At 33.7% G+C, this 22,019-nt stretch overlaps 10 protein-coding genes and 5 pseudogenes across 15 annotated transcripts, besides 1 other annotated feature; 10 read left to right on the top strand and 5 right to left on the bottom strand.

The window, feature by feature from the left end:
- Nucleotides 1-744: 744 nt before the first annotated feature.
- Nucleotides 745-1,476, bottom strand: TVAGG3_0540920 (uncharacterized protein; the record flags this gene model as incomplete). Its single annotated transcript, XM_001326015.1, has 1 exon — nt 745-1,476. One exon carries the CDS (start codon nt 1,474-1,476, stop codon nt 745-747), a length of 732 nt encoding a protein of 243 aa, XP_001326050.1.
- Nucleotides 1,477-1,855: 379 nt separating this feature from the next.
- Nucleotides 1,856-3,811, bottom strand: TVAGG3_0540910 (ubiquitin conjugating enzyme protein; the record flags this gene model as incomplete). The annotated part of the gene is made up of 1 exon (XM_001326014.1): nt 3,095-3,799. One exon carries the CDS (start codon nt 3,797-3,799, stop codon nt 3,095-3,097), a length of 705 nt encoding a protein of 234 aa, XP_001326049.1.
- A 50-nt stretch (nt 3,812-3,861) lies between these two features.
- On the top strand, nt 3,862-4,667 carry TVAGG3_0540900 (histone acetyltransferase protein; the record flags this gene model as incomplete). The annotated part of the gene is made up of 1 exon (XM_001326013.1): nt 3,862-4,305. One exon carries the CDS (start codon nt 3,862-3,864, stop codon nt 4,303-4,305), a length of 444 nt encoding a protein of 147 aa, XP_001326048.1.
- Nucleotides 4,668-4,729: 62 nt separating this feature from the next.
- TVAGG3_0540890 (uncharacterized protein) lies at nt 4,730-6,484 on the bottom strand (the record flags this gene model as incomplete). Its single annotated transcript, XM_001326012.1, has 1 exon — nt 4,768-6,441. One exon carries the CDS (start codon nt 6,439-6,441, stop codon nt 4,768-4,770), a length of 1,674 nt encoding a protein of 557 aa, XP_001326047.1.
- Nucleotides 6,485-8,578: 2,094 nt separating this feature from the next.
- TVAGG3_0540880 (immunoglobulins domain-containing protein) lies at nt 8,579-9,340 on the bottom strand (the record flags this gene model as incomplete). Its single annotated transcript, XM_001326011.1, has 1 exon — nt 8,579-9,340. One exon carries the CDS (start codon nt 9,338-9,340, stop codon nt 8,579-8,581), a length of 762 nt encoding a protein of 253 aa, XP_001326046.1.
- Nucleotides 9,341-9,379: 39 nt separating this feature from the next.
- Nucleotides 9,380-9,733, top strand: TVAGG3_0540870 (uncharacterized protein; the record flags this gene model as incomplete). The annotated part of the gene is made up of 1 exon (XM_001326010.1): nt 9,380-9,733. The coding sequence occupies one exon, from the start codon at nt 9,380-9,382 to the stop codon at nt 9,731-9,733; it is 354 nt and encodes a 117-aa protein (XP_001326045.1).
- Nucleotides 9,734-10,432: 699 nt separating this feature from the next.
- Nucleotides 10,433-11,024, top strand: TVAGG3_0540860 (Chain S Ribosomal Protein S13p/s18e; the record flags this gene model as incomplete). The annotated part of the gene is made up of 1 exon (XM_001326009.2): nt 10,453-10,920. The coding sequence occupies one exon, from the start codon at nt 10,453-10,455 to the stop codon at nt 10,918-10,920; it is 468 nt and encodes a 155-aa protein (XP_001326044.1).
- A 600-nt stretch (nt 11,025-11,624) lies between these two features.
- On the top strand, nt 11,625-13,485 carry TVAGG3_0540850 (annotated as a pseudogene). Its single transcript has one exon. A coding segment is annotated over exon 1 (1,861 nt).
- A 353-nt stretch (nt 13,486-13,838) lies between these two features.
- Nucleotides 13,839-22,019: part of a mobile genetic element that runs on past the window's edge.
- On the top strand, nt 14,149-14,759 carry TVAGG3_0540840 (annotated as a pseudogene). Its single transcript has one exon. A coding segment is annotated over exon 1 (611 nt).
- On the top strand, nt 14,912-15,746 carry TVAGG3_0540830 (annotated as a pseudogene). The gene has a single exon. A coding segment is annotated over exon 1 (835 nt).
- TVAGG3_0540820 (protein of unknown function, DUF4106 family) lies at nt 16,894-17,430 on the top strand (the record flags this gene model as incomplete). The annotated part of the gene is made up of 1 exon (XM_051237906.1): nt 16,894-17,430. The coding sequence occupies one exon, from the start codon at nt 16,894-16,896 to the stop codon at nt 17,428-17,430; it is 537 nt and encodes a 178-aa protein (XP_051095730.1).
- On the top strand, nt 17,552-18,223 carry TVAGG3_0540810 (uncharacterized protein; the record flags this gene model as incomplete). Its single annotated transcript, XM_051237905.1, has 1 exon — nt 17,552-18,223. One exon carries the CDS (start codon nt 17,552-17,554, stop codon nt 18,221-18,223), a length of 672 nt encoding a protein of 223 aa, XP_051095729.1.
- Nucleotides 18,674-19,487, top strand: TVAGG3_0540800 (annotated as a pseudogene). The gene has a single exon. A coding segment is annotated over exon 1 (814 nt).
- On the bottom strand, nt 19,987-20,405 carry TVAGG3_0540790 (uncharacterized protein; the record flags this gene model as incomplete). Its single annotated transcript, XM_051237904.1, has 1 exon — nt 19,987-20,405. A coding segment is annotated over one exon (419 nt), but the record flags the coding sequence as incomplete, so codon positions are not given.
- Nucleotides 20,442-21,313, top strand: TVAGG3_0540780 (annotated as a pseudogene). The gene has a single exon. A coding segment is annotated over exon 1 (872 nt).

The following is a 22,019-nucleotide window of genomic DNA, read 5'->3' as shown; positions in this document are numbered from 1 at the left end:
AAAAAATTTGAAAAAAATAAAAAAACGTGTTTACAAAATTTTACAATTTCTCTCATTTTGATTGCTCCATCAATTCGAAACAATATGATAAGATAATTCAACTGTCCTAAAGTATCTCAGTGATGGTTTGACTAAATCACTTACGATCATGCATACTTCTTTACTTTTCAACATTTTTTATAAAGAATTGTGCAATTTTGAATATTTTTCATAGGAAATCTATGATACAATAGTATTATTACAATATAATTTGAGCTAGAATAAATAAGTATATGATCCATTTTCAATAAGCACTATTTCTGCGATAATGATTCAACGATATTTTCTAAGCTACATTTCTGTTATAGTTATTCGATACTATTACATTAAGAAAATAGGAATAATCATACATATAGTTTGCTAATGCAGAACTACAAGTAAAATTTTTATCTAACCAGCCAATCCGAAGAATGTTGATCAATAGTCATAAAAATTTAACCTTTATATTATCAAAGCTTATCATTAATTTAAGTCTGAGCCCGAACCAAAGTTAATGTACATGAAAATGCTGTTCATATGCCCAAATACCCATTGTAATACATTTTAAATGATCGCTGCTTTGAATTTTTGGCTTTAGCTTATGAAGCATAAAACGATGAGAAATTACCTTAAAAATAATTTGATAATTTGTTAATAGTTTTATTATAAAAAATAACAAAATTATAAATCAGTGATATCTAATATACAAACAACATATACTTTTCATTATAAATCAGAATAAATTTCTACAGGGCACATAAATACTGTAATAAGCTTTTGAAGGAGTTCAGCAAGCATAGGATCTGAAACATTATCCACTTTAGTGCGTATAAGAACTCTAGCTTGGTAAGAAACGAATTCAACGTCTAAAATTTTCAGAGTACAATTACATTGTACAGCGAAAGCAGGTGCGACAGATGAAACAATTTGGGTTAAGCTTCCGAAATAATCGTTGATTGAACCGTCTTCGTCATGATAAATGATTTGTAAAGCTTCTTTATCGCATTCATCTGTTTTTATCCTTTTGAGGATTTTTCCTAGACGTAAAAACGGTCCATCGCGTACAAAAACGCTATCTGTTGCGTGCTGGGATAAATGTTTAATTGCAAATGCATCTACTGTAACATCTGATAACTCGACTAAATAGCATTCAAGTACTTCGCCTTTTTTGGCAATTTCAAATAGACTCTTTCCTGTATTATCCATAATAAGATAACTATCATACTGAGAATTTCTTCTTGAACTCGGTTTCGATCTGTTAAATTGTACTAAACAAGGATCTGTTGCTCGGCGCTTAAATCTTGAAACATCTGGTGTATTGAAAATTAAACTTTCTGGATCAAAACCAATTTGTCTGATAAAATCATTTGGAAGTAAATCACTAAGCTTTCTATCTTGAAGAGGAAGTTCTATTTCAGCGAACGTCGCTGCGGCGCTAGTTCTGTGAGGTTTGTTCATTTAAAATTTTGAGTGTAAAATTCAAGGGATTTTGAATTGAGAATACGGTAGAACCTATTCAAATCCCCTCAAAGCTGACTAAAACATCATTTTCTATATGCTTCAAATAAATGATCAATAAACTTCATTGAACTTCTTTTCCATTCCTTGTTATTTCATGGTTTTCGACTTGATTTCTCTGACCAAAGTACGTGAAAGACCTTTGGCGATGCAAAATCGTTAAAATATGAGACAGATGACTGAATAATGAACAAACTGCTACTTTCATCATGGAACCAAAAAAATTGACTCCAAAACATTCCGAATATTAGACATAAATAGTAAGCACATTTGTTTACTTGATGCAGATTAATTATTTTTAATATTGAAAAGTCTCTAATACTTAGATGGAGAACGAATAAAAATATTTACCATATAAAGTACTCACAAAATCTAGATTGAGAGGCGGTCAATGACTTTTGAGGGGAAATTAACGCATGGAATTTAATATTATTTAGGTTGATATTCTTGCTTATTATTTCAGAAAAAAAATCTTAAAAATTTCAATATGAAAATTGAAAGCAATTCAAAAAAATTGCTAACATGTAAATTTTAATATCCTATGCATAATTTCATATTTTGAACATTTTTTATTTTTGTTTAAAACTTAAAATTTTGCGAATTTAATATAATTTATAAAATATAATACGTATATATATTTAAAATACACTAAATTTAATTGTTAATTGACGTTTTTGGGAATGAATTTTATCAAAACATGCCTGAATCCGAAAATTTGAAAGAACGAATTACACAATCATATATGTAGAATTCTAAATACAAACTTAAAGATTGTATACGTTTAAAATTATTCAGATTGTGTTTGATTTCCACTCATTCTGTTTCTTTTGAACTCTAACACTAACATTTCATGATGATTACATGATCCATTTATACATGGTTGAATTGTTCCAGATTCTACCAGAAAATCAATCCAAATTTCTCAATGCATTCATGTTGATTGGACAAAATTTAAAATTTCTCAGCCTGTTTCCAGAGAAACTCATATATTCCCTAATAAAATGTAATTTTTGCTACGTTTATTTCAATCAAATTTCAAAAAATTGACTGCAGAGCTTGAAAAGGTGATGAATCATGTTGTTATTAGATGTACATATTAGATTAACTATTTCCAAAAAAATGCTCAAATTTGAATAGTTTTTAGAAAATTTGGAATTACACTCCTTACATTATATATAATTAAATGTTTAAATTTTATTTATTTTCACCTTTTAATTTTATAACGTGCTCTATCAAAACTAACCTCTCAATTGAAGGCCACAAAATCTAAGTAGTGAGGGTACACAAATTTTGTATGGAGTACGGTTCAATTTTTGAGAGCCTCACTACTTAGATTTTGTGACTACCTTATTTTCATTCAGCTTGAGAAAGTTATCAGAGATGAAGAGTTTACAATTCACTGTCCAACAAATTGGGCAGTGAGTCAAACCATTTTCCATAAATTCTTAAATTGTCTTCTGAAAATAAATGTTTAATTCAAAATTTTTTGTTACAATAGTCATTAATTGGCAAAATTAAGGCCTTTTATGAACAATATTAAAATATTTAAACTTAATAATTATTTGGGAGAGAAATCTGATGGTTTCCATCCATGTTCTCTAGCGACGCGAATATATGCGTTATAAGCTTCTTCTTTAGAGTATGGAGTCATGTTTAAAAAATCAATCTGTGGATTCTGAGAGAAAATCTCTGCAAAAATATTTGAGAAGCAGGAGGAAACATCGTAAGATGGATTCCATCCGTTCATTGTAAGTATATCTGCGCAGATTGATCCGCCTATCGTAACTCTACCAGTGTGAAATTTGAAACGTGGCTGAACGACACGAACAAAAGGTGGTCTAATAGGGTAATCAGGTGGGAAATGAACCATAAATTGGACATAGTCTCTTCCTGTCAATTGCTTGTATTTTTGGATATCTGGATAAATTGAATCCTTTGGTTCAAAACCGAACAAATGAATTTCCCATGTAGAGAGGTGTCCTTGATATGGCTCAGCACTAAATCCAAGATCCTTAGCAGGCATTGATTTAATTGATTTCAAGTCCTGGATTAATCTAAGTTCACCAGCATTGGATGGTTTATATTTTTCTTTAAGTTCCGTCAAAACTTCATCTTTTGGTTCTACGTTTTGAACAACTTGCACTTGATAGTTTTCTGCTTCAGGAACTTGAATATCCATATTGTCTGCGTCATCTAAAACGACTTCGTCATCCTCTGGATCCTCGTTATTGCTACTCTCAATAGGAATATCTTCGTCACTCATATTGAATCTTTTTTCCACTAATTGTCACATTTCTCGATCAAAAAAGTGTCATTTTTTATATAATGAGTTTCACTGAAGTTCAAAGACTTAAGTGTATAGAAATAATCGACAATCTACTGAAGCACCCAATATCTGCAATGTTTGCGAAGCCCGTTGATGCAATTGCAGATGGAGTTCCCGATTATTACGATGTAATTAAAAATCCAAGTGATTTTAGCACAGTTAGAAACAAACTCGTGACATCACAGTATAAATCATTGAATGAATTCAAGAAAGATGTCAATCTAATTTGGGAAAACGCAATCTTATACAACTCAAAACAATCTTTTATGGCTTTGATAGCTGATGAGCTAAGCAGACAGTTCCAAAGGCAACTGTGGCAGTTAGAAAGCCCACCTACGGAGCAATGGATTAACGATTTCCTAAAAGCAAGATTAATTATCTGCAAACTTTTCAGAAACCCGCCAAATGGTCTAGCAAATTACTCATTTTCAGCATGCAAGTGAAGTTTTACTCACACATAAGCTCTATCATTAGTTTATTTTATCAAAAAATTTTAACTCCTGTTTCGACTTATCTCTAATACTAATTTCGATTTTACCCAAATTCATTTACAAAAATCCTACTTATTGTTCAAAATTTTTGAATATATATTATGTTTGTTTTTTCTTTTTTATAAGCTTATCCTATTAAACTTATATTATATAATTGAATCGTTTTTATTACTCTTTGGTTTATAAATCAATATCAATTCTTTGAATTAATTTGCCCATTTGAAATTTTGCTTTAATAAGACCTAATCTTTGCATATTATGATTAACTCGTCTAAATATTTAATGTTTCTAATCATCCTAATCCAAAAAAATATGATTTATGGTATATTGATAAATAAAGAATTACATTATGATATAAACAAACAATTTACGTTAACAATATTCAACACACTCTAATAGTGAAATTACATATAATTATTTCCTCTTTCCTGATGTACTCTTAGATGTTTTATCATTACTAACTGCAGATGCAGATTCTTGTTTCAGTATCTTATGATATTGAAAAACTTCATCATATCTTTCAAGGCCTTGTTCTAATTCTGCATTTTCTTTCTTCAGTCTTACAATTTCTTTGTAGATTGATTCTTCTTCATTCTTTAACTGTTTCATTTCTTCTTCGGCAGCGGACAGTTCTTTTCCGTATTTATCTAATTCATTAGAAAGTTGTTCAACTTCGCTTAAATCTACTGGACGTTTTGGAGGCTTCTTTTGTTCGGATTTTCTTGGTGGAGATTTAGGCGCTGGTAATTTAATGACAGGAGATGAAGGAGCTTTAGAGTTTGCCGGTTGAGAAGGCATATTTTGATTAGCTTTAGCTTGCAGTGCTTCATATTCTCCTTGAAGTTGTTTTAATTGAGCAGATAAAATTTTACATTTTTGCCTTCTTTCATGTGCTGTTTGGGCCATTTTCCTGGCTTCTTGAAGACAATCAGATATAACTTGATTATATTGATTAATCGTCTGCTTCTTTTTCTGTATTTGTGCATCTATTTCTCTTTGCTGTGCTCCAATTTTCTCTTGAGCTTTCATTTCCTTTCTCATCGCGGCTTCAAATCTTCTTTGGATTTCATTTTTATCTTGCTCAAAAATCAAATCAAAATCAGGCTTTTGAGCTTCTCCTCTCTGTAAAGCATCGAGCTCTGCTTTTAGACGTTCATTAGTTTCGTTCTGTTTCTCAATAAGAGACTTCAATTTATGTAATTCCTTGTTTTGCGTTGCAAGAATATTTTTAGAATTCTTTATTGATTCTGCAGATAATTTCCTTTTTTCATCTATCTGTTGCTGAAGTTTTTCAGCAGTTTCTTGTCTTACCTTTTCGGCTTTTTGTTCATTTTCAATTTTGGTCTCTAAATCCATTATATGTAAATCTAATTCATGAATTTCCTTCTTCAACTGTGCAATTTGATTTTCATACTGCTCTGTAGGGATCTTTGACTTTTCAAGTTGTTCTCTTTCAGCATCAATTCGAGCAAGTTCAATTTTTCTTGCATTTTCAACTTCTTTGATAGATTGCGTGAGTTCTGTATTTTTTTGTTGTAAAGCTGCATATTCACAATTAATTTCATCTGTTTCTGCGCGAATTTCTTCATTCAGTCTTAAAATTTGATTCTTGCATTCTTGTCCTACTTGTTGAACAAGTGCTTTTACTTGATAAAAGCGTGATTCAGCATCCTTAACCTGCTCTTGTAATTCTGTTAGTTCGTCATCTTGAATAGGGATCACTGCAGTTGGTAATGGCGTTTCATTTAATTTTTTGATTTGGAAATCATATTTATTGATTTCCATTTGTAAGTTATGCATGTTATCTTGAATTGATGTAACTTTTGATGTTAAATTTGTTAATCTTTCACTTGCTTGTTTCAGTAAGTAATTAGAAGATTCTACTGCAGCTTGCTGTGTTTCGAATTCTGCCTTTGCACTTGCAATTTGGTTCTTTAGTTGCTCAATTTGGTTATCTTTTTCAGCAATTTGATTCCAATTAGATTCAAATTCTTCTGTGAGTGAGCTAAGTTGTTCCTTGAGCTGCTTTAATTTGTTATCCTTTTCTAATAATGATGCTTGGATCCCCGCAAGGTGAGGATCATTCATCGAAAATTCTCAACTGGACGTTTAAAAAATAATCTTTGGAGAATTCACAAAATCCTCATCTTTTAAATCTAAAATGAATCAGCTTATGATATTATATAAAAGAATAGGTTCAAAACATTTTACAAGATCCATTCGAATGTCAAATGTGTATTTAAACTGCATTTCAAAAGGTCAACTCACTCACTACTTTTGCAATATAGTTCATTTATATAAAAATTAACCGGCCTGAACCAATAAGAGCATATCCACTGTTACACTCAATTTGGCTAGAATTATTCATTAACAATTCTCTCAACACAAATCAGTGCCAGATTACAAAATAGTTCGAAATAAGGTAAGCCAAGGTTCCGGCTTCTTATAAAAGCGTTAAATATTTAAAAATATGGAGTTAAACAAGTTTTTTTTTGATGATTTGAAATAGTGTAGCCGAATCATGTTGAGAAAATCTCGGAAACACATTCATATCTGCAAAATTCTCTTTGCAAGGTGGATGCGATTCAAAATATTTTGGATGAAATATGACCGAATCAGCAGATATATTCAAGTATGTTATTTCATAAATTTAATAGATATTTTAATCCAAAATTCATATCATCGAAAAACCCTTGACATAAAAATAGCATTTACACTACTTATGCTGGGTTTAAATGAATATTTTCTGGCCATAAGGAGATATTTTTCGAGTATGATGGAATAACTATAAAAATATCCTGGTCTAAGCTCTGAAAATATCTCTTGAAGAGGAATTGTTAAATTTTTTTCTCCTGTATTTATTATTAAAGATTGGTTCTTCTCTATTTCAAATAGAGCTAAAATAGCTGTGAATTTTTCATCTTCGCACAACATAGTGATATTGTCTACTTCATCTGTTTTTCTAATATAACTATTACTATCTTGGCTATCGTAGGATTTATAATAAACCGAAGGTTGATTGGTAAGGGTGACTTTTTGAATTGAAAATCTTGGAAAGTATAATTGTATTTTAGCTAAAAGATGTCTAAAATCTAAAGCGACAGTGGGATTTGATCTTGATGCTTTGCTTTGATTACTTTGTAATATATCTACATTTTGAGATTGATTTGTTAAATTTACCAATCTATATATATATTCTATTTTAGGATAGTTAGCAATGAAAGTACGCTCTGAATTATCACCAGGCAGGAATATTCTCTGAGTATCATCTTTTGGCATAAATTCACAGAATGTTCCATCATAAGATTCAGACCATTGAAAAGATTTATGATTATATACCGCCCTTTCCGTTCCATCAATCATGCAAATTGAAATTATATCACCAGAAATAAAAACATTAGAATTATCATAATCATCAAAGTTTGATTTTAGATGATCTCGTTTTTCATCTTCTACCATTTGCCAATTAGTAACCCGGGCAAGAACCCTTATTTCATTTGGAACGTCAACTGGGAGATTAACAGGGACCCCATTTTCTTTACCAATTTTAGGAGCACTCATTGTTAGTGTATTTGAAATTCAAACGGTATTTTGAATGAAATTGAATATAATATTGGGATAAATAAACTAAATCGGGAAAAAGTGATATAATTAAGTATTTGTTTGAAACCTTTATGGTCATTTAACTTGAGTTAACAAGACTTCCATGCATAAGCGTGTTACAACTATTAGAATTTTAGTGAAATTTATACAAATGTAATTTCGGCATCATTTTATTTTAACATATCCATTAATGCGAGTTAAATGTCTTCTCAAAAATGGATATAATTTAATGAACAGTGTTAAAAAATTACATGAAACCTGGTATCAAAAACTCAATAAAAATCTTCAATTTTTGTGTCACTTTTATATATATGGGAAATGTTGTTTACTTTTTGATTTGTTCTGAGAACTTCATGGGGCAAGAAAGAAGAACAAAGTTCAATGAACTGTTCATTCATAAATTGGTGCTAAATTTTAGTAAGATATAAAATGAACGCTTTAACATATACTTTTATGCTCCTGATACCAGACTTACCACATCTGACATGAAATATTCATAGTAATATGTGTCAGTCCTTCTCTTTCGTGATAATTGTTATAAAAATGATTATAAATAAACACCAATAGAACAAAATTTATTAACAAACAAATAATATAAGAAAATGCCATAGTTTCTTAAGGATTATTCAATAATAATATTCCATAAGAAATCAAACCAGGTTTGCTCAGCCTGTGGCGTAATATGTGGCGTATTCATATGCCACTTTGTCAATGGAAGAACTTCATCGGCTTGTTCCATAAATTTATCTGTCTTTTGTAGATAATAAAAAATCATATATCCGAGAAGTATAATTAAGAATGTGGAGAACAGGCCAAAGAAGATAGATACTTGGGTGGCACCGTCAGCATTATATGTAAAAGTAGCGTTATCCGTTGACCAATGAACTGCATCGAAACTAGCACTAACAGGGAAAGATCCAGGCTTACTTTTATCTGTTATGCATGTAATGTGTGTTGTATTAACGGAAATTGCATCATAAATCATAGGTCCTATTCTGCAAAAACCTTTTATTGCTGTGTAATTAGGAGCAATTACACTGATAAATAGAGTAATTTTTTCTCCTCCGTTAACAGAACCGGACTTTGGTATGAAATTCTTTAAACTTGGAACAGGTTTCTCACAAACGTCTAATCCATCACCAATAAATCCTTCATTACATCTGCATTGATCTGGTCCATAGCAATGTGCATTCAAGTCACAAGGCGGGTTACAAGTCCAGCATCCAATTTCGGATGAAGGATCACCGAATGGAAAATCTGCTGAACATTCGCATTTACCAGTACCATTAACAAATGTATGAGGACCTTTACATTTTATTCCACTCTTTGGATCATCTGAAGGGTTATATTTTACGGAGAGAATGAATAAAGATATAAAGATCATTTTGAACGATTATTTTTGATTGAAATTCTAAAATCTCTGATGGATTTCTCTGGCCTTCAGCTTGCTATGCAGAAAACTCAAGAGCAAAAGGAGGAGGAAGCTCGTAAGGCTGCTAATAAACCAATTGGTTCATTAAGTCCACTTAAACTCAACACAGCTGAGAGCATTGCCGAAAAGAATAGACAAAAGAAGCTCCAAAACATGTCAAAGAAGGCTAAGGAGAGAAGAGCAAAGGCCATCGAACGTGGTGAGGGCTATATTGACAAGCTCAAGATGGCTGAAAAAACAAGACTTAAAGATTTACGTGGAAAGCCTAGATTCAAAGTTGAAAAACCAAAGAAAGATAAGAAGCCAAAAGAAGAGAAACCAGGACCAGGCAGTTTAACAAAATAATTATTGAAAATTATATATAGAAATCAAGTTTGTTCAGATTGAATGAAATAAAAATAGAGTTTATTGTCTTTACTATCTTATTCTAACGTTACATTATATAAGACATTTTTAAAAATTTTTGAAAAATTGCAATACTATTTTGACATTCTAACACTCATAATATGTTAAAACAGCGTGCACATTAATTGCTACCGTTCAAAGTTAGATGAATTGCAATTTTCAAGGAATTTGTTTTGAATTAGTTTCAAATATGAGAATTACACTTGATAAAAGAATTAATTATTCATATTAGATCAAAGGAACCATCAACAAGATGCAGACGTTTTCCATCAATTGATCATCATTTAAATATTGCAATTACCCAATGGTCATAATTCGCATATTCTCAAAAACAGAAATACATCAAACGAACTTATGGTTACATGCATTGTTCATCTGGTCTTAGTTATGATGATGGCGATTATCTTATTATACATCTTTACAAACCACAAACAGAATTCTATAACATATTCAGTTACTAATATCTTTCACAACAATGTCAAATTAGATTGATTGAAAATGGAAATTTAAAAAGCATTAGAATTTCTGATTTTTAGTAGATTTATTAATAATACAGAGTATAGAGATTCCATAATCAATATAAAAACGCGAATAATTCCTTAGATTATCATCTAAAATTGAATAGTTGTAAAGTGTCATGGCTCGTTCTTTTCTCAAGAATGCCGATCGAAGTTACTGATCCAGCAGCTTTCCGTGATATGGTCCGTATGCTCTCAACAAACGTTGATGGCCGCCGCCCACTCTACCTCGCTCTTACCAACATCTCTGGTATTGGCCGTAGATTCGCCTATGCCGTCGTTCGCCGCGCTGGCCTCGACCCACTCCGCCGTGCTGGTACACTCACACCAAAGGAGGAAGAACTTATCGTTTCTATCATCCAGAACCCAACAGAGCACCAGATCCCGGTTTGGATGCTCAACCGTCGCTTCGACCGCGCTACAGGCCAAAACACTCATTGGGTTGCTACAGATCTCAGCGCTAACATCCGTGCTGAAATCGAACGCATGAAGAAGATGCGTATGAAACGTGGTATCCGCCATGGTCTTGGCCTTAAGGTCCGTGGTCAGTGCACAAAGTCTACTGGCCGCCGTGGTGGTGCCCTTGGTGTTGAGCGCAAGAAAGATTAAATTCTTTTTATTACATTGCATTTCCTTCAAAATACAAAAGAAATTAAACTCTTTATTAATTCTAAAATTACAAAATTAACTACTACTAGCTTTTAGGTCATGATTTTTAAAAATTTTATATAAATTTTAAAGGTAACTAAACTCCTTTCGCCGATCCGATTTGCTCCATATTTAAAATATAGCTTGCATATAAAAAAAAAAAAAAAAAAAAAAGGGACTGGGGCCTCCAGGCACTTCGTGCCCTCTAGCCCCTGAAGATGTTTAGTATACAATGAGGTATAAAATGAGGTTTTTTTGGTGAAGGGGGCTTCCCAGGCACTTCGTGCCTTCTAGCCCTTAAAATTTTTGAAAGTCGTTGTCGTTGACTTTTCGGTAGAGGGCTCAAAATAGTATAACTATGTCCGGACAAGTAAGGGTCTATCGTCGCTACAGGAAAAGTTACCGGCGTTCCAAGGAAGTATACTTTGAGAAGACTTTCCCCCTTATAGAATGAGATAAGACGGTTATTTTACAAAACTGACAACACTTTGACCGAGTAGTTTTTGTGCTGAACAAAAAAGTGTCATATAAACATCTGTCAAAAACCGTTTTTTACTTCACTTAAAATGCCACGTAAGCTACGTAAGAATATACGTAAGAGGAAGGGAGCATTGAAACATCCAATAGTAAAACTGACACCACAACAACAGTTGCAACAACAAATGATGAATGACCCACTATGTTGCAACAAATGTCAAGCAATCCTATGCTTTTAAACCGAGTTTTTGGTGCACAGAGTGGAGGTTTAAGAGCGGCACTTTTAGCGAAAATGGCAGGCTATGGTGGAGCCGCAGACGGAACAGCCTATAACCCTCAAAGTCAAATGAATTTGAGTTCACTCAAAAATCAAATATCAGATGTCAAAAAGTCAAACATAGACATACAGAAGCAAATAAGTGAAAACGAAAAGAAACTAGAATATGACAGACACACAAAGAAACTCAATGAGTTAAACGTAGAGAAAAAGAAGAAAGAAGAACAACTGAAAGAACTAAGTACAGAGGAATATGCGAAAAAAGTGTCAGAAAAAGCAGCAGAAGTAGCAAAAATGGAACAAGATGTTGTAAATTTGAAAAACCATACTACTCAATATAAAGTACTGAAAGATGAAGAGATAAAACAAAAAGCCCTGAAGACATATATGGATAGCGATGAGTATAAAAAGAAGTTGAAGCAAATGTAAAGGCAGAAAAACTTTTACAGTTGCAAAACCAAACCGTACAGTATGAAAACTTAGCACAAGAAAGTAAAAATAACGACGCAGCCATGCAAAAGGCAATGAAAAGCGCAGAATATATAAAAGCTAACAATGACTGGTTAGATGCCCAAGCCAACGCCAAAGCAGCCCAACTTATAGGGTCAATAAGGACAAAAATACAAGCGGATGAAGACAGTTCAAATGAAGCTTTAACAAATGCTGACTTTAAGAACGCCTTCGAAGCTCTTCATAGTAAGGTGAAACTAGTGAACGACTTCTCATCTGGAAAGAAACTGAAGTCTGAAGGTTTCGACAACGAGTTAAGAGAAGTAGCACAAAATATGACGAAAATAACAGATGCAGCAACGAGACAGGCAGTTCAAAGTGCCTATGACGCCGTTAGAGCAACTGTTGTGGAAAGTCAAGAAAAAGAGTTACAACAGACCAAAACAGACCTAGTAAATGCTTTCTTAAAAACGAAAAGTCAGGTAGGACATTACGCTGCAGATGGAACATATGTGCCAGCTGGTGGAACATATATACCAGCTGGTGGAACTTATATACTAGCTAGTGGAACCTATATACCACCAAACCCTCCAAGAGAAGCACCTGCACCAGGACTACCTAAAACATTTACATCGTCACATGGACACAGACACAGGCATGCACCAAAACCAACACAACAACAACAACCAGCACAACAACAACAACCAACACAACAACAACCAACACAACAACCAGCACCACAACAACAACCAGCACAACAACCACCTCCACAACCAGCACAGCAACAACCACAAACAGAGCAAGGACATAAAAGAAGTAGAGAACAAGGAAACCAAGATTTCTTAAAAATGCTTAAAGAAGACTATGGTTACCCAGATACTCTTGACTTTAGTGACAGATATAAAGAAGCTATTAGAAAGTTCAAGGAAGGAAATACTGACCCGAACCTATTTAGCTTTATGGCTCAGCACCAAATGGGATATAATTTCAAACCTGGAAAATACAAGCTCGCTAAGGGATATGATTTAATAGCATATCATCCAAATGACATGACTGAATTTACTCCGAGATATTTGGTGTCAGAGCTAAATGACAATTCAACTCTCTTCATGAAACGCGTAAAAAATAGAGACGGAACGAAAGAAGAAAGGTTTATGAGTCCGGATGACTTAGATAGGGAACTTGTTAAAAACAGTCTCGGAATATATGAAATGCCAGCAGATGAGGTACAAGAAACTCCACAGGAAGAAGTTCAGATACAACCAGACATGGAAGAAATAGTTCAGCAACAACAGCTAGAAGAGCCTGAAGGAAACGAACAAGTCCCTCCTTTGGAAACTAACTTCACAGAACTAGATGAAGATTTGGAACAGCCGAAAAATCTTGACCCTCAACAAGAGTATGAGGTGAATATGGAATCTTTCCAAGAGTCTAAAAAAAATTCGGCTGACATAGTAGAAGAATATCGAAAAATGTTTGCCGACATACAAAGACTCCAACACCAGATGAAAATATTCAGCATAGAATGGAAGTACTGAAAGAAAATGTACACAAATACAACAACCCTTTTTACTTACGAGCATTTAACGTTCAATCTTTGGATGAACTCGGTGAAAATAAAAGGTTAAATTTCAACAAAACATATAGAAATGAAACATTGTTTAAAGTTCATTCAGAACCTAACCAAGATGGAAACAAACCTACTTTTGTTTCTGCAGACTATGGAACTACAATGAGATGGGGTCATAAAGCTAATCCGGATAGGTGGTTCATAAACTTACAACCACAATTCCAAGAAGTTGTAGACGCAATGGAAGTGAATGGTGAACCAGATATAGCTGGTATTTTAAGCGCGGCTTTAATGCCATTGAAAGATATGAAACATGCAGATATTTTGGACCAGTATGAAATGAACATGGCTGATGGAAATATAACACCTGACGTTCTAAAACATTTATCTCAAAGAACTACACAGAACCATAGAGATGGTATATTTGGTGAAGAGTTTAGAAAGAAAGTTAGGGAGGGAGAAGGAAGAGAACCTATTGTACATGACCTTGCAAACGAAAGTTTGCAAAATGTCATAAAAACTTACTTTGCAGACAATGAACCGAGAAGGGATGAATATTTAAGAAAACTCAAATGGACAGTACCAAATGAAATGTTAGTATTGAAAAACATGTTCCTTGACAAAATAAAACCAACTACAGAAATAAATGACGCAAGACTGAAACATTGGGTAAAAGCTTTCCCATTCACAAAAGATATTGTTGGTAACATGGAAAGAAAACCAGAATGGCTACAAAAACATATATTTGGAAACGAGCTTATTCCATATGGACAAGCTCTGTTTGAAGAGCTTGAACCGGAAACTCAGGAAAGAGTCATGCAAACAATACGCGAAGACTCAAATACAAACTATGACGAAATCTTTCTAGGATATAGGTTACCTGAGATGGGCGACCAGAGCCCAAAGGCAAAAAGGACATGGGAAATTTACAACATACTAGGTGAACATGAGGCAAAGATGCAACAACTTGAAGCAGAGGGCAAGTTACCAAAAGCGACACCAAAGAAGAAGAGTAGAACAAAGTGAAAGTAGTGAAGAAGTAACTTCATCTAGTGAAAGTAGTGGCAATGAAGGAAAAAGAAGAGTTAAAAACTCAGTCAGGAAGAAAGTAAAGCTTGGTCCACGTGGGTTCTATTATGACACATAAATCCAACTATTCTATATTTTACACATATGAAATGTACGCCGCTCAGAATATAACGCCAACAGTTTTGGATGCCATGAATGGAAATGTTTCCGAATGGTATAACGAATGCGACAATGCCATTAGAAGGTCAGAAATAGTTCCTGGAACTTACGAATATACAACTGCTGTTTCTTATGGAAACGTAGGTGAGTTTGGAGAAGGTTCTTCAACAACAGTAGATATTGCTTGCGACAGGTTTCATATAATTTCTATTGACAACTCTTTCTTATACGTGGAACAAGACATTGAAATAAAACCTTCTGCCAAGTTGTCTGACAAGAAAGGTTGCAATGGAATTTCTATGTCGGATACCAATATGCTCCAGAAGTTTTCATGGGATATAAGATATATTCTAACTCTGACTTAGTTCAAACAGTAACATGGGCAAACTATGAATGGTTCGCTTTGAGAAACTCAGTACAACCACAAGCTAGAGAACAAACAGACCAGTATGCAACTATTGAGAAAATAAGAAGACTTGACCCTAACGTTCCAGGAGTTTATGTTGACCTTTCTGGACAAACTGCAGCAGCAGTAACCAAAGTAAAACTGAAACTTAGAGTCCCTTTGTCATCTTTCCTCATCTTCAGGTTTTTAAGATACTTGCCAAACTGGGCAGGAAAAATTTCTATCGAACTTACTCCAAGCAAAAATAACTTAGTCATTGCACCAACACAAGACCCATTCACTCTTACAGACGTAAAGGGAGCAAATCAAACGTCATTCGCCGACTTTTGCAAAGACAAAGTTGACTTAGACTTTGGTTTCTCAAACTCAACACTGAAGTAAACTATTATTTCAATGCTGCTGGAACTGCTTGGGACCCAGTTAAGTTCACATGCGAAAAATTTGAATGCAAGAGAATAGAAAGCAGACTTGCAGTCTATATGTTGGACCCAGATATTTCAAATGCTTTAGCTGCCAAATATATTGCAGTTCCACTTATGTTCCCTATACACCAAATATCTGTCAAAGACTTTGCAGGTGAAGTTGGAAACCAAAGTGCTGACCCAGGTGCAAGAACAGATATTGCTTTAACAACTGCAATGAAACATGCAGATACTATGTTTGTACTGTTCAGACGAACTATAAATGACTATTCTTGTTTCTACAACCCCGGTATTAAATATCATATAAACATAGATGGCAAATATTATCCAAGAGAAGAATATTCTACAGTTGAAGATATGAGGTCATACAACTTGACATTAGATGCTATGAACTTTAACAACAACTTCACAACAACCATTAACCCTGAAATGCAAAGTTCTATTATGCCATATGTGAAAGTATGGACTCATACAGGAGGTCAAAAAACTCAATATACAAATAGAGACCGTTCAAACTTTTGGCTTGGCATTCCATTTGCTGACTCAGAAGACTTTATGGGTGGTATTTCAACTGTTGGTACAGTTCAAATACAATATACTGGTGACAGAGACGGTCCAGATGAATTGAAAGCAAAGAAGTTTACAAAACCAATAGCACTTTTCACGGAAGATGCTCTTTTGAAGATTCGTTCGATGAAACCTGCTGGGGCTCCTCAGATTGGCATAACGACAGCTTCCATCGAGCAGATTTTGGCAGCAGGTCAGTAAGTTGTTCTTGAACTGACTTCTCTCCGTCAAATATTGACAGTACGCCAGTTTTGACATAAAATTGTAAGATAAACTTTCCTTTAGAAATATCGGTCAGTTTTGTTGTTATATTTTTGTCTGCTTCAAGAACTTTCACCATTTCGGTTATACCAACTTTCTTTGCTTTATGAAAATATTTTGGTTCAGCAAAGACTGCTATTCTATAACATTTTCCATTGTTTGTGTAAAGAACTATTCTGTCAATGAACTTGTATTGTTTGTGTGTGTAAACTTTGTTCTGCTTCAATTCGAAGAGATACTCAAATACGTCCATCTTTTTATTCTAAGTAAAATGTCATTTCCGAAAAATAGAAGCGTAAGTGTTTCAAAAGGTTTAATGGCGGTGGCAGATGTGAAGTTAAATTCACCAACTCAAACAAACAGTCAAAGTGTTGTTGTCAATGTCAAAGAAAGAGATGTTGAAGTGGGGAAACCATACGAAGACGAAGATGGTATAACAATAGTTCCTGTAAAAGAACAACCAACATACCCTGAAGTTAGCAGAGAGTTAAGTTCTGTTGCAGATATTCGAAACGACTACCAACAACTTAAAGACAAACTTAAAACTCAGGAGAAGATTTGTCAAGCTTTAGGTATAATGTTAAACTTGGTCGAACACAACCCTGTAAAAGTGAACTCATATGTCATTGCACCTCATGAAGTTTTGAAAGAACTATTGAAACTTTTGACAGAGGCAGACGATATAAACATCAAAGAAATAGAACCCGACATTGCTTGCTGTGGTGTTTCATATAATGTCATTGACAAGATATACGTTATGAAAGGAGGTGAGACGTTGAACTTAAAATATAGTTTCCCAGACGTTATAAAAATATTTGACGACCACAACATTTCATTAAAATTTAGTTGCTAAGTAAATGGCAGAAGACATAGTGGTTTATACTATTACGACTAAAAACCCTGAGTCATATAATTCTATAACAACAAACTTACAAAGTCCTCAAGGACGATATTGTAAACTAACCTTAAACACAATGACGACTAAAGCCTGTTTTGCTCTTTTGACACCAGAAGACTTTGTTGTTGTGAATGGTAAAAAATACTTCTTTGAAGATACTTACTCAGATATACCACCAACAGGTTTTGTTGACTTATTTAATACTTTAAGGACGGATGTAACATGTGCTGCAACTAGAGCAGGTTTCATTATGTTTGGATGTCCGACTGAGTTTAGTATAAACGATATGAGCTATAATACAAAACTTATATCTGGTTTTTACTACCAACAGTTTCCTATAACAGGAAAAGGTGTCATACAAGGTCTATCTGTTCCATTGACTTTAAGTACACCTATTTTATATATTGTTTCAAACTTAGGTTCAAAGTGCTATTCGAATGTCGACAGAAACTACTATGACCAAAAGATACTCATGCGTATAAACAACACATTCTCTGCTGGTTTGCCTATTGTTCATTCGAATGCAGAGTTTTCAGCTTTAGTAAACTCAAACACTTTAGCAAACATAAACTTAACCTTAGTTGACGCAAACTTTGTTCCTGTAAAACTTTTATGTCCTATGTATTTGTCAATGACGGCAGAAAGTTTCGAATTGGAAGATGCAACTGGTGAAAGTATTGTACTACAAGAACAACTTCAACAACAAATAGCTCAAGAACAACAAATGCAACAACAAAGTCAAGAATAAAAAAAATATTTTTTTTTATTTTTATAAAAATGTACAGAATAGATGTTTCAGATTTTTATGACTTCCAAGCCTTCAGAAATATGTGTCCATTTAGAGACTATAACAAAGCAGTCGAGAATTTGAAACGTTTAGTCATTTATGTCGACTCTGCCCCAGAATGTTATGTCATGAAAGAATGGGATGTTGTCTTTAACAAACCAAGAGCAACAATAGTTTCAGAACAAGAATGTAGACAGAAACTTAAGAAAATAAAAGTCGTACAAGTTGGTATGAAGATGTTAGATGCTTGGGATATCTTATTGTCAAAGTTAGAAGATTTTTCAGTTCGTGGTATAAAGTTTATACACCTTCTCCAAACTTCTATTCTATCTTCACTGGATATAAATACGAACAAGTAGAATGGAAAGAAAATGTTATAGAAGCTTGGTTAGACCATGTCAAAGAAATTATATGCAATGGAAACGAAAGAGTCTATGAGTATATCTTATGTTGGTTTGCAAACATCTTACAACATCCAAGTGCTAAAAATGAAACTGCTCTCATCATAATTGGAAAACAAGGAACTGGTAAGAACACTTTCTTTACAGATATCTTATGCAAACTGTTAGAGGGCTATTCGAACCCTAATATGACAAACTTAGAAAACATCTGCGGTAAATTTAACTCTTCAATAGAGAATATGAAACTTATAGTATGTAACGAACTTCAAAGTATAGATACAACAAAAGTTTTGAACTCAGATGCTTTGAAGAGTCTTATAACAGACAAAGTTGGAGTTGTTGAAAGAAAATATAAAGACCAAAGAGTTTGTGAAAATGTTGCAAACTTCGTCATGGTTTCAAACAATGCTGTTCCGATGAAGTTAGAAAGTTCTGACAGAAGATATGTAGTTGTCAGAACGTCAGATTCTCATATGCAAGATACAGAATATTTTGACGACTTAGCAGAAACTTTGACATCTGACTTTTACAACCACTTGTTCTCATATTTCATGACATTAGATATTTCTAAGTTCAATCCAAGACAAATTCCACATACCGAAGAGAGACAAACATTGTTAGAAGCAAACAAGAGTGTATATGAACTGTTCATAGATGAAACTGACTTTGAGTGTTTAGATGAAAGGTCATTGTACGATTCGTATAAACAGTATTGTCAAGAGTATGGTTATATGACAGCGTCTAAACGAACATTCTTGGCAAATGTCAAAAGTCTTTTAGACGTACAGAATGGTGTATATACAAAGAAAAATTTTTCTGAGTAAATTTAAAAAAAAATATTTTTTTTATCCGATAGAAAAGATGACGAAATTCATCTCAGTAAACAAGTACATGTCAGGACTTAAAGAAGAACTAGACCCATTCACATATTTGAATGTTTACTTCTACCATTTTGAAAAGTCTACATTTGACAAAGTTTGGAACATCGAACCGTTAAGTTTGCTATTGTGACTAAAAATGGTGCGAAATTTGAAGACTTAGACATAGAAGGTTTGTTAACAGTCAAAGAAAGTTTTGACAGAAGGTTTTCAAACCTTAAAGAAGGCAAAGCATACAAACTTGTTATACCTTATGAACCAAAGAAAGCAGACGACTATGAATATTATGAGTCTAAGATAGTTGAAGTTCAAGGTAAATTGGGTAAAAAGATTTTAGAGTCTAAGCCGGTGTTTGCTCCTAAAGAGGAAGAGAACATTGACATTGACCCAGAAATGTTCTAAAAATAAAATTTTATTTTTACATGTCAAATTTCTTTTCTCTGGCTCAGGTTCTTTCTTCTCTTCTTCTACTTTCTTTTCTTTCTTTTCTCTCTTCTTCTTTTCTGGTGGAGTTATGTCAAACTTCTCAGAACCATATTTTTGTAAAAGTTCTTTGTCCTTTAATAGCTCTTCTATTCTGTTTTCTATTTCATCTTCAAGAACAGCGCATGTGTCTTCTTTGCATTCTAAGAAGTTTTGTTGGACTTCATCTCTCCAAGAGGCGTCATCTCTGTCAACAAGTCTGTCATTGACAAATTTTAAGACTGCTCTGCTTAATGTTTTATGGTTCTTGTCATATTCCCAGAAACAGAACTTTAGAACAAATTCACCTTTCTTGTTTACACTATGTAAGATTTTATGGTCTACAGATGTTTTGCTGTCGAAAAGCTTGTCTCGAATATAGATGGCGAAATCGCTAGACATTTTCTAAAAGATAAAAGTTTTAATTTTTCTAAAAATATGTTAGAAAAAAAGTTTGCTGACATTGACAAGAAATTTGAGAATGTTTTAAACAAGAACAAGAGGAAGTTGGAAAATGCTCAGATAAAACCCATACATGACAAGTTCTTATTTGCTCAGAATGGTATAACAGGTCTAATTGCACCACCTGGGTCGGGTAAGACTTTCACTTATCTTAAAATGGCTGCACAACAACAAGAACTAGATGAGAAGAACCCATTCTATGAGTTAGTAGTCATTTGTAGTACTTCGGTCAATTTGACCAAACCGTCAATTCGTTCAAAGATATTATAAAAAAGTCTAAGTTAGTATGTATAAAAGACTCTGAGTTGTTAGATTGGATAAAGAAGTACCAAAGAAGAGTTTTGAAGTACAATGCTATAAATGAGTATATAATTCGAAGTTTAAAGACCCAAATGAGGAAATGCAGAGAATATTAGAGAAGAAACACTTCAGAAACAAACAGAAAGAGATAGAATACATTTCGAAGAAATTGCAATCTTACGATTGGAAGACTTACCCTCATAGATGTCTTCTTATCTTAGATGACTTTGCTTCTCATCCTTTGTTAAAGAATAGAGAACAAGACATGTGTCGAATTCTTAAGAAGCTCAGACACTTTAACATCTTGTTGTCATTTGTGTACAGACAGCCAAGAGTTTAAGTAAGGATGTAAAGAGAATACTTACTGACATTGTACTTTTCCCCGGATTGTCCGAAGACGATTTCATGGAACTTATGAAAGAGTCCATGGCAGGTAAGTTTGACAGACATGAACTATGGGAGAGTACAAAGTCATACAAGACCCTCATACTTCTTTCAGAATTCATATCTACGCGAACAAAGTTCAAATTGTAAAAAGTCAAGCGTAAAAAATGTAAGTGTTGAGTCTTAGTCTGTTGTGGTGCTGGGGCTTTCGGTTCTTCTGGCTTTGGAATGGACTCGGTTGGTGGTACGTCGGACATTCGTTTGTGTCCTGTCGGAAGGAAGAACTCGGAATGCCAGAAGGAAGAACTTTTCCTGTTGGAAAGAAAAACTTTTCCTGTCGGAAGGAAGAACTTTTCCTGTTGGAAAGAAAAACTTTTCCTGTCGGAAAGAAAAATTTTTCCTGTCGGAAGGAAAAACTTTTCCTGTTGGAAGGAAAATCTTTTCCTGTTGGAAGGAAAAACTTTTCCTGAAGGTCGGCCAAAAAGTTCTCAATTTTCGAAAATTTGAATGGTTTACGGACGGACAACTGGAAAAATTTTTCCTGTCGGAAAGAAAAATTTTTCCTGTCGGAAAGAAAAATTTTTCCTGTCGGAAAGAAAAACTTTTCCTGTCGGAAAGAAAAACTTTTCCTGTCGGAAAGAAAAACTTTTCCTGTCGGAAAGAAAAACTTTTCCTGTCGGAAAGAAAAACTTTTCCTGTCGGAAAGAAATTTTTTTCCTGTTGGAAGGAAGGACTCGGAATGCCAGAAGGACTCGGACAAGACAATTTACCTTATAGAGCTACCTGAGCCATCTTTGGTGTCAAGCTTGAAAAATAAATGGTTCATCTACTCTGCTTGTTTGAAGTTGTCAAAATACTCTGTTATTTTTT

This window comes from Trichomonas vaginalis, chromosome II (assembly GCF_026262505.1).
Source record: "Trichomonas vaginalis G3 chromosome II, whole genome shotgun sequence".
NCBI classification, from domain to species: Eukaryota; Parabasalia; order Trichomonadida; family Trichomonadidae; genus Trichomonas; species Trichomonas vaginalis.
This window is presented reverse-complemented; position numbering and strand designations above follow the sequence as displayed.